The sequence below is a fragment of the Ceratina calcarata genome, unplaced genomic scaffold (assembly GCF_001652005.2).
Source record: "Ceratina calcarata isolate Rehan_Ccalc_2016 unplaced genomic scaffold, ASM165200v1 scaffold267, whole genome shotgun sequence".
In the NCBI taxonomy this organism is placed as follows: Eukaryota; Metazoa; Arthropoda; class Insecta; order Hymenoptera; family Apidae; genus Ceratina; species Ceratina calcarata.
Genome location: NW_017148872.1, coordinates 197,174 through 207,877, shown reverse-complemented (window position 1 = coordinate 207,877; position 10,704 = coordinate 197,174). Strand labels below are relative to the sequence as shown.

Sequence of the window (10,704 nt, the reverse complement as noted above, 5' to 3'; positions counted from 1 at the left end):
TTTGCAAAATTTTCGTTTTTTGCCAATAACTCCCAAACGGATGGACTTAGAGGAACATTTATAGGACCATTTTATAGAGGACAACAAGATCTACAATTTCTGTATAAAACTTCTTCGCTAGCGTCAATAGTTTACGAGTAATTTGCGAAAAACTCTTTTTTCGTTTTTCGTCAATAACTCGTAAACTATTAATGCTAGCTACAAACTTTTATACAGAGATTGTAGTTCTCGTCGTTCTCTACAAGAAAGGTTCTATGCAATTTTCCCGTAGAACCAACGGTTTAGGAGTTATCGAAGAAAAACGAAATTTTTTGTCAAAAGTTCGCCATTTCGACGGTGAGACGGTCGGATTTCGTCAATGCCAAAAAAATGCCAATTAACTGCACTTAACTCGTTAAATACTGGAGTTAGAAGAAAAATGCATACAACTTTTCTTGTAGAGAATGTCAGTGCCTACAACTTCTGTATAAAAAAACTTTCCGCCAGCGTCAATAATTAATTGGATGTGTTAAATGCGTTTTTCTAAGGTACATAAACTTTTGGGATTGACTGTACAGCCAATACATCCTTAAAAGAAAGGAACTTTCTCTATAGGTAAAATAATCCAAAAACTATCAAGATGTGACTCTATCACGCTCTAAATACTCTTTACTGCTAGATACATAAGTGATTCGAACCGTCGAGCAATAGCTCATTCTCCTTACGCTTGTTACGATGGAATCACTGGTAAATTATAAAATTTGATGAAGTGAATAAAGCATTATAAAATTTTCTATTCGTATTTCAGAACTTTGCGTACTTAGCTTGTTTCGCGTTCATAATTATCATAGACGCCCAAAGTGACGAGAAAAAGATATTTATATTTGGCGATACTGCGAAAGTCAGTGAAATGAAAGGTACGTTACGATTAATATTGTTCACCTGATAACTTTATAATATCTATATAGTACTTAACATAATTTGAATGATGTGAAATTATAAATAAAATCATCTGAAATACAATGAACAGCAAATATAAAAATTAAAATAATTACAATCTTCAATTCAACAACTATGAAAATTTGCATATGAAATTCTTTTATTAGGTTTAGCCGAAGTGCCACGCGTGAAAGTAAAAGTATTTCGAGGTCCAAGCAAAGAAAGGGATGGAGAACAATTCGTTCCTTGGGGATTTTGGATAAGACAACCCGCCGGAATCAAATCAAAACGATCAATTCCATTTGCCGTTTAATATTTTGTTCTCTTACATACTCAAGTCTATAATGTTTAAAAATTATTTTATCATTTCATTAATTATTTTATCATTTATCATTATCAATAGAGATGTGTGTAATAATAACGAGATATCGATTTAATCTTTCGTCCTGTTCTCTGTATTCGAGTATCAGGTTTCGCTCCTAATCTCGACAGCGATAACGTATAATAAAGATAGAATAGTATGTACGTGAGACGCCTCGTCTTTTACGATTCAAAACCGAGTGAACGTGGAGGAACGCGAATGTACATTAGTGAAATTTTTATGATATTGCTTGCACAAGTAATTTAGATAGATACTTTCTTTTCATTTATTTAGCCATTGCAATATGCGCTCATGCAGCTTTCTGATATTTGAATTTTGTTCTACGTGCATAAGATCGATTTTTTAATAAATACTGGATGGTTAGAGAAAGAAATAGAGGTAAAAATGTTTTAATGCTCGTCACATTTATTGGAGCAAAAATACATGATTTTTACATCATATATGCATATTTCAGAAAAACATTTACTTCTTGTATGCTGGGTTGTTCGGATTCATTTGATTTGAGCGATTGTCCAAATCCGCCTTTGTGCCTGCACCATGGTATCCGGCCTTATGACCCGGCCCAGTTGGCGTATGATTCGGATTGCACTGGTTTGTTCTATTTGATCTTGAGTTCATCTGTAAAAATATTTTACATACAATTTATTTTACAATGCGTAATATTCATCCAGACAAATAACTGAACCAAGTCATCGATTAAAACATTTTAACGAAGCTCATCCACAGTTCGTAATAAGAGTACGCGATTTATCAAATGTTCAACTATAATGCTTCTTAGAAATGAAGCACGTTAGAATTTAATATGAAGAACGCACAAATATTCGTTTGCAAAATGTAATAGACAATAAAAAAAATATTTTGCGAATCAGTTATCTTCCAAACGCATAATCATTCGAAAAATCAGCGAACTATTTCATGTAAATGATTCTAGCCGCGCAGTCAGAAAATTAGAATGAATCCAGGTCCCGATTCGAATTGAAATCATATTGCATGGAATTTCGAGTCAGTATTTTATTGCACAATATTCTAAAGTAGATTTGTATTGCTTACAAACTCGAGTTAAAATTATAATGTACTCTAATGCGTATTAGTTTATTGCGTTTATATAAGCGTCGATGAGTCACTTCCAGATATTGATACACCAGAAAGTTTTTATAATTCGTACAATAAAAATATGGTATCACAGTCGTAATAAACGCGAATATAAAATAAAATTGACTTACCTTCGAGATATTCGTGAAATTGATTGCAGCAAATGAAATATCTTCCAGAAGCACGTCTTCGTTCTTTGGTATATAATGATTATGACGATAAATGGAGTAGCCGTCGTTTATATAGCCACCGGACGAATCGTACTGCAAAGACCGGGGGAGAACCAGGGAACTGCATTTCGTACCGAGCATATCGGGTATTCCATACGAAGTAGGTATAAGTGTTACATATACACACATTACATATCATACGTACGATTACAACATAGGTAACTTCATTGTAATAAATTGGTAATTTAAAATTACCACGTTACTCGCGTGTAGAGACTAGGGATTAGAGATGTAGAGAAAAAAACATCAATGCGTGAAACTCTTTGGTAAAGAACAACTATTTTAATTTTTTAGTATCAGGCTTTATTCTTTTTACTCTACAGAAGTGAACTGTTCAATGGTTTAATTCGATAGAGATATCTTCTAGAAAATATTTTTTTGTCCTTCGCCAGGATTCATTCTTTAGTGAAGACAAGTGAAGAATAGGGAACGGTAGAGAGTGAAGGGATTCTTTTCTAATTTTCTACAGTAATTATAGACGTTTAGTAATTTGCAGTTAATTTATTGTATATATGTACAGTCATTATATCTACAATTTCTCCTATTAAAACATCTTAAAAAAATTCTCCTATGATCGATATACGTTGTAGAAATGATTGAGACTGGCAAGATAAAAGTTGGTAATTCGATCTCGCTGTATCATTCGTAGGATACAGGTTTTTCCTCCTAATACTTTCGAGTAATATCTGCGGCTCGAATCTCGATTTCACATTGTTTTGCTTGACAGGCGATTCTGTATTGTTCGCAATAGGAGTGGAATAATGTCCACCTGACGTGGCGTAAGCCTCGTAGACGTCGATGTTCTCGCTGTCGTCAGCTTTATAAATCCCAGAGGGTGGCGCAACAACTTGTACTTTCAAAGATTCAGGATTTTCTGGATTCGAATCATTTTCCTCCTTTATCGTCACAGTTTCGTCCACGTTCTCATCTGCAGACGACGCGCACTTGCCCATGGCTCTCTTCATTTTATCCTCTAAATTGTTTATAAAATATTGCCTAAATTCCGATAATTTCACGATTTCGATTGACTGCTTGTCGTCATTTTTACTATGAATATCTCCATAAAGCGAGTCGCTTTCCGTGTTCTCTGGTTCCTTTTTATCGTCGACAGGGACGAATTTCCGTAACGTTGATTTTTCATTCGGGAATAAATTTCGGCTTCTATGGCAGCAATAAAGCGCTCCAGGATCTATGGGATGTGCTTCCGTATTAAAGACGTATCCTCCTGCGTCTACAATACACTGGCCCCATTGAGTTTGAATGACGTCTCCTTTTTGGCCAGAATTATGAATAAAATTATCAGGATCGAACAGAAGATAAAGATATTTAGTAGTTTCGGCTAAGAAGAAAGATTCCATTCGGTCAGCCTTCCGATGATCCCTGACATCGTTAATAGTTGCATAGCCACAGGTAGTTTTGGCACTGTGCTGCAAACTTCTCAATATGTCCACTCCCACTTGTATTAAATAAGGATCTCCCGTCGCTCTATATAAGTACATAACAGACTCGATAAGTTCCGGTCTCAACGGGTACCCTTCTCTGTTGGTGCCTGCTTCGGCTTGCGGTATATTGTAATATTCTGGCGTGAATCCGAATTGTTTCCAAACGCGGTGATAATTGTGCAATGATTTCATGGCATCTCCGACTTCGCCGAAGAGGCTCAACACCCCCGGCCAGTAAGCGTCCAAAGACTGAAACACTGGCAGCGTTACTTGTCCCTTGGTCATAGAGACCCACAGATGCCAGTCTTCTCTGCGAATGTATTTCTCAATGGCAGCTTTATGTTCGTGAAACATAGTTGCCAATTGTGGATCCTGAAATAATAAAGTACCCTTCGCTAAGTATTCAAAGTAGGAATCAACGCCTGCACCAATTCCAGAATCCTGCGCCGTCCAATGCCCCGTTAGCACGTCCACGTGATTACCTACTAAACCAATATTTGATTTGTAATAATGCAGTGCTTTGATAGCGTTCATGGCTACTTCCTCGTACAAAGGATCTCCTGTCAATCTGGATAATGTTCCGAATTCTAAAAGGAACGTGCCTATTCCTGCTGTACAGGAGATACTTGTTTCACCTTCGGGTATGCCATACTTTAAATTGACAGTACCATATGGCATTCCTGTAGGTGTGTCGAATGCTACGATTAAACGTTTCGCCATGTCCTCTGCGAGACGCAGAAGGGGACCGTTGCAAGGCCACCCTGGCTCCAGATCCATGCCTGCTTTACGTGACAAAAGATGTGCACTGAGCAACCCTCCGATCACTCTTATATTCGTCTCGAATACAGACACATTGATGTTGGCTTCGAAGTTTCCTCTGGCGCTTATTATCTCTGCCACGCGACGAAATTCGGAGAAATTTCCCATCACTGCCAGCGTGTCCAAGGCGTCTATCAGCGTCAATGAAAAACTACCCCATGTGTCAAATCCATCGCAGCTTAGAGATCGTAATTCGTCATATGGGTAGGCATATGTTAAATAGCTTGAATAAGCGTGGTCGAACATGGTTCGTACCTCTTCTCTGAGAGCAATCAAATCCTTTTTCTCGTATTCCCGTAAACACGTTGCCCAGGACAAGAGGCCGAGGCATAACCAAAAATTGAAGAGAAACATTCCGATGATAATTTAAAAAAATATTCTTTCCTCTTACTATCAAGTCGAAATTTGATTAGTAGCGTAAATACATGTAAAATGATTGTTTCGTGAACGTGGCATTACTCAACAATGATATGAATGTAAATAACAAACAACTGTCCGCACGTCAAAGACCGGAGTTCATGCACTTATGTATTACAATTACATATACGTTTATATAAAGTATTAATGGTGTGTGTTTCGTGATCGTGTGCGTAAAAAGAGGTATGTAGGATCTGATAGGACTTCAGTCTTTCAGAATTTCAGTCATGTGATAAATTTTGTATGAAACTTGATAAATATATTCGTGAAGGAGTTTAATAGACCTACATCAATTAAAATTGATTAAAATCGTATGTATATCATTGTTGAAATTTTCAAATGCACACACATGTACAGTGGCTGTCAGGCTTGGCTAGAAACAGATTAGAAATCTCGCTTCAAATTACTCGAACACTTTGTTTTTCAACACCACAAAATTTATTTAATGTATCGTTCACTCCACTGGAATATTTTAACTGAAAACGTCGCTCACAAATAACGCTCGTCGTGTATATATTATGGGAGCAACATTTACGTTGAATCTATTAACAAACCCAGACGGAAAATCATCTTCCGCTCGTTCGAACGTAGTCGGCTGTTGGTTAAGGTTGAAAATTAATAGTCATTTTGTACGACTGCGATAGCGATCAAGAAAAATGAAAATTCATGAACTCGTTTACTGGTAAGACATTCCATATTTCATATTTTAATAATTAAATGGGCTGCGGATTTTTACCATTCATAGTATATATAAGAAATGGATGTAATGTGCAAGAATATTGTAATATGTACTGAAGAATAGAAGAAATCTCTACTTAGATTTGTTTTTTTAAATTGATTTACATTACATATGAATCTGCAGCCTGTTAATAGCAATAATCCAGAGTTTAGCTCATGCGATGATCACAAACTTTAGGTATCAAAAGAAAATTGGTGCTTATGACAAACAGCAATGGGAGAAAACAGTGGAACAACATATCCTTGGAGGATTTACCCATGTTCCAATGAGAACTGCAAAGCTAAAAACAGAACTAATCGATGTTGATCTTGTCCGAGGTAAAGATAAATCGCAAACTAATTAGACTTGTATGAGATTATTCAGTTTCACGATATATATCGTTATAATTATTTCACATTCTATTTTACCATTATTTAATCTTGTATAATATTGACGCATGCAGGTTCTTCTTTCCCAAAAGCCAAGCCAAAGCATGGATTGTCGACAGTAGCTTGCTTGGCGCTTCAACGTCTATTATTTCTTCCATTATATAGCAAGTGGTGGATACAGCAGACTAGTTTAAAGATTTTTACTTTATTTTTATTACTGTATAGCTTGCAGTTGATCAATATGTGTGTGTATTTTTGTCATATGATCAAGGACAATGAAAGTGATGTATGAAAAATACTTATTCGTATCATAAATGTATACGTATACAAATCCGCATACATGTGCTTATACGTGATCTTATATCAAGTAAAATATGTATTTACAGATAGTCTCGACATCGGAAGTATTAATACCTGTTATTATGATGTTAACATTATGCATCATCCATTCTCATATTGTCTCGACCCATTCAGGTCCGATTATGCCTGATGGACAGAATAAACGAAAAACTGTTAAACGTCTACGACATACTCGATGTCGTATGGGTAAATCGAGAACTAGACAAAATTTACGTAAGTACACTAAGGTATCTGCTTTCCGTGTATGTTGTCTTATGATGTAATTCGTATTCTATAGGTTTGCATGAAGATTCAAAATCGTCTCAGGACACAGCGTCTGAGAAAGCTAGCACAGTAAGCGACGAAGTATTAACATCTGTAAGATTCGGTAAAAAAGTTATAATTGAGAATTCTTTAACTGTAAGCCGGTCACAGGTAATTATCGTGCCTTTTCATAAAATATAATACTGATAATTATTGATAACTGTATAAATGAGAATCTCGTTTTAAAGGAATTTGTGACTGCTCAAGCACCCTGTGATAATGAGCCAGTAAATAACGTGGCTGTCAACAATCCTATGAATGGAGCTCCAGCTGGTCATACTCAATCAAGTTAATATATTATATACTGTACTAAAATTTTCTGTTTTATTATTCGTTACCTGTGTTTGCTTAAATTTAAAATGTAACTTTCTCTATTACAGACGATGTTTCCGAACAAGATATAAGTAATGTACATCAGGACGACGACGGATTTGAAAGTTTAAATGGAAATGTGTCCAGTGATAATGTTAAAAGTGTTACGCAAGTAACAGTAGACAAGCAGAAAAAGAACGAGTTGCATAAAAACAGTGAGGAACATACACTTTGGTTGGAAGACACTGCTAATCGACAATCCGTACAACAAAAATTTTCAGGTTTCATCTGTAACAGCTTTTACTCTAAACTTAATGCGCGACAGCATGCTCTAATCTTTGCTGGAAAGAAATGGCCTGTTCCTATTAGCTAAATTGACGTTTCAATTTCCATGCAGCATCGGAGTTATTGAAGACAGAAGACAATTCTACAAATAGCGAGCCAGAAACTTCTAATAAAGTGGTAGGTATTCCTGTTTTGTTTCTGTTTCTTACAAACCATTTCATATCGTTCATCATTATATTACATTACCAATATTAAATTTAATTATATCTGTAACTTAAACATTTGAGAAATTCTTTCGGATTGAAAAGTATTTTCAAAATATTTGTTCATCGCTCATACTTCAATTTTCCTATAATCTATTTCATAACGTTGGTTAATTAATTGTATAAGTTTTCTAAATGTGCTACGTTGTTAAAAATCATAAGTGTATTAAAGTTGTAAGTTATTATTTAAAGGACAAAGACTGTCTAATGGGAATAGGGTCAACAGAAGGTCGTCGTCCCTGTGAAAGCGAGGAAGAAGGAGAATGTGAAGAGGCAGTGACCAACCATTTGACAGAAGCTACAACTTCAGCTACAGAATGGATGGGTGTAACAACGAATAGTGACGAATGTAGTTACAGGTAAAATTCTACTAATATCTAATACTTCAACGTAAAATTGGTCGTTGAAGAATGAAAATTGTTACAGCTCAGAGCTCGAGGAATCTGATTTACATAGTGAAACGACCAAGAATTATGGAGAATTCGTGGAACATCCGTTTTCTTGGGAATTTGAATTGCCACCATCTATAATGCTCAGTTCTAATTGTGCTGCGTACGATCGTGGTAACGTATAATGAATCACAATTAAATATGATACAATAAGAGAATGATGAATAAATGATATGTTTTTCAGTTTCATGTACTATATGGACGCGACGTGATATAAAAAAGGCTGAACTATCGGTATTGGACATCAGTTCGGCTATTATTGCTAGAGTAGAGTCAATGCCCGAAAGTATGAGCTACTTTTACGGAGGCCTAATGCTTAGCCTTGTGCTGTCTTTAATACCATCAATCAAACGATTAAGCGACCATATCGGGATGGACAATAGTAACAATGTAACTAGTTCCTTAATACCAAATGACTTAATTTATGTCAATTTGGAAACATATAGCGATATTTTAACTAAAATCATAGATCTGGCATTTGGGACGACTCTGTGGTAATTACAAGATATAAATCTTAAACTAACTTACACGAAATAAAATATTGTATGTAATTATTAAATTGTGTATATTTCAGGGAGCGGATGATAGTGCTTATATCGGCATTCGAGAGACTTGTGCTATCGTCGTTATTATTTTTCCTGTTAGCAGTCGCGGAACGTACTTATAAACAGAGGCTACTGTACGCGAAGCTTTTTTCCCATTTAACATCGTCGAGGCGTGCTAGAAAATCTGACCTACCGCATTTCCGATTAAATAAAGTGCGGAACATAAAATTATGGTTGAGTGTGAGATCTTATTTGAAGGTATGCATATTTTTACTTGTGCATAATTAATTTTTGAGAAAAGAAAATATTTCAATGTATAATTTATGATTTACAGAGAAGAGGACCGCAACGTTCCGTGCATGTAATAGTGTCAGCAGTATTCATTGTTACCTTATTATTGTTATCATTCGTGAGTTTGGAGTTGATTAAGGTAAAATAAATATCCGTATTTAGAGAGTTTTAAAAAGAAATTAGAGTGGCTTAGTCTATCCTATACATAAAAATTCGTGATGTTATAGGATCTTGAAAGTTTGCATTCCCGATATAATGTTGAGGCGTTGTTTTGGAGTTTTTCTCTCGGAATATTTATATTACGTTTTATGACGCTGGGTACAAAGATTAATAAAAAATATAGAAATCTTTCAGTCCTCATTACGGAACAGGTAAAACGATATTAATTTCAGATCTATTATTGGAATGTTTGTCTTAAATGGAAGTATTTGATGTTTGCTTTTTTCGTAGATTAATTTATATTTACAAATAGAACAGAAGCCGCATAAAAAGGAAGAGCTTATGGTAGCAAATAATGTTCTGAAATTAGCAGCGGATTTAATAAAGGTAATGTAAAAGTTAATCTCTTTTATTTGATTACAGGATATAATTAATTTACGTCTTATAGGAACTTGAATGTCCTTTTAAAATATCTGGTCTATCAGCCAACCCGTATTTGTATACAATTACAAAAGTGGTACTATTATCCGCTCTCTCGGGAGTGCTTTCAGAATTACTTGGTTTTAAACTTAAACTGCATAAGATAAAAATTAAATAAAATGAGGGACATTGTAATACATATTTATTTCCGTGTAACTACCTCATGATGTTAAATAATTAGTAGACGTAAGAGTTTTGCAATTAAATATTGCAGTTACTCGTAGTATTTCGAGCAAACGTTTCACAAAGATCTACTTTTATTCCTTCTACAATTTACGACTATATACATATAAAAATGTATGTACATTTTCATTTTGTGTTCTGTATTATCATAACGACGTCAGACGACGTAAAATTAATAAACTGCTGTGATTTTCTGTGAAAAGGAAAAGTTTTACAATTAATTGTTTTAGTAAAATTTCTATGTTGAGATATTGGGAATAAATATTTTGTCTTGTTTAAAAATGATGTTCAGTTTGTATAATAATATTTCTGTTCGAATTATGAGAAATCTATTATATTAACGATGAAATGTAAATGTGATTGTTGATGTTGCCTACATGAGTCAAACACATACGTATTGATATTTTGAACATGTAAGATATTTAATAGTGTGTATACTGTACATACTTGTTTTAAGTGGAATATAAAAGTATAAAACGAAACGAAAAATAATGCTTGTATAGTTATATGTATACAATATTATACATGCTCGTGCATGTTTAAGTTAGATACATTATGTAAACTGTGTTTAGAGAAATTCTAAAATTAAAAGATAGTACCGATACCAAAAATTCATGTAAGATCTAAGTTATTTTTGAAATCATTTTGCGTGTATTTCTATGTGTTA

General features: G+C 34.7%; 3 protein-coding genes across 5 annotated transcripts in view; 1 reads left to right on the top strand and 2 right to left on the bottom strand.

The window, feature by feature from the left end:
* Positions 1–1,683: 1,683 nt before the first annotated feature.
* LOC113464132 (uncharacterized) lies at positions 1,684–2,718 on the bottom strand. The gene is made up of 2 exons (XM_026812217.1): positions 2,524–2,718; positions 1,684–1,918 (listed from the first exon to the last, which is right to left on the bottom strand). The coding sequence occupies exons 1-2, from the start codon at positions 2,701–2,703 to the stop codon at positions 1,763–1,765; spliced, it is 336 nt and encodes a 111-aa protein (XP_026668018.1). The 5' UTR covers positions 2,704–2,718; the 3' UTR covers positions 1,684–1,762.
* A 390-nt stretch (positions 2,719–3,108) lies between these two features.
* Positions 3,109–5,560, bottom strand: Edem1 (ER degradation-enhancing alpha-mannosidase-like protein 2). The gene has a single exon (XM_018021866.2). The coding sequence runs from the start codon at positions 5,235–5,237 to the stop codon at positions 3,177–3,179; it is 2,061 nt and encodes a 686-aa protein (XP_017877355.1). The 5' UTR covers positions 5,238–5,560; the 3' UTR covers positions 3,109–3,176.
* Positions 5,509–10,704, top strand: part of phtf (putative homeodomain transcription factor) — a 7,987-nt gene continuing 2,791 nt past the window's right edge. The window contains exons 1-16 of one of the 3 annotated variants that reach the window (XM_018021864.2): positions 5,512–5,982; positions 6,217–6,356; positions 6,482–6,693; positions 6,794–6,980; positions 7,045–7,181; positions 7,259–7,358; positions 7,451–7,663; positions 7,780–7,844; positions 8,123–8,289; positions 8,357–8,493; positions 8,564–8,873; positions 8,954–9,182; positions 9,259–9,354; positions 9,443–9,586; positions 9,666–9,761; positions 9,823–10,704. In XM_018021864.2, coding sequence (XP_017877353.1) covers positions 5,957–5,982; positions 6,217–6,356; positions 6,482–6,693; positions 6,794–6,980; positions 7,045–7,181; positions 7,259–7,358; positions 7,451–7,663; positions 7,780–7,844; positions 8,123–8,289; positions 8,357–8,493; positions 8,564–8,873; positions 8,954–9,182; positions 9,259–9,354; positions 9,443–9,586; positions 9,666–9,761; positions 9,823–9,972 — 2,409 coding nt within the window. In that variant the 5' untranslated portion in view covers positions 5,512–5,956 and the 3' untranslated portion in view covers positions 9,973–10,704. Of the gene's footprint in view, positions 5,983–6,216; positions 6,357–6,481; positions 6,694–6,793; positions 6,981–7,044; positions 7,182–7,258; positions 7,359–7,450; positions 7,664–7,779; positions 7,845–8,122; positions 8,290–8,356; positions 8,494–8,563; positions 8,874–8,953; positions 9,183–9,258; positions 9,355–9,442; positions 9,587–9,665; positions 9,762–9,822 lie in introns of those variants that run through there. The other 2 variants (XM_026812214.1, XM_018021865.2) reach the window with 2 other exon arrangements.

Bases quoted from the DNA above. Each gene is read 5' to 3' on its own strand.
- Edem1 (XM_018021866.2), bottom strand. From the start codon at position 5,237: ATGTTTCTCTTCAATTTTTGGTTATGCCTCGGCCTCTTGTCCTGGGCA.
- LOC113464132 (XM_026812217.1), bottom strand. From the start codon at position 2,703: ATGCTCGGTACGAAATGCAGTTCCCTGGTTCTCCCCCGGTCTTTGCAG. The intron at 1,919-2,523 runs GTAAGTCAATTT...ATATTTTTACAG, and splicing joins ATTTCACGAATATCTCGAAG to ATGAACTCAAGATCAAATAG.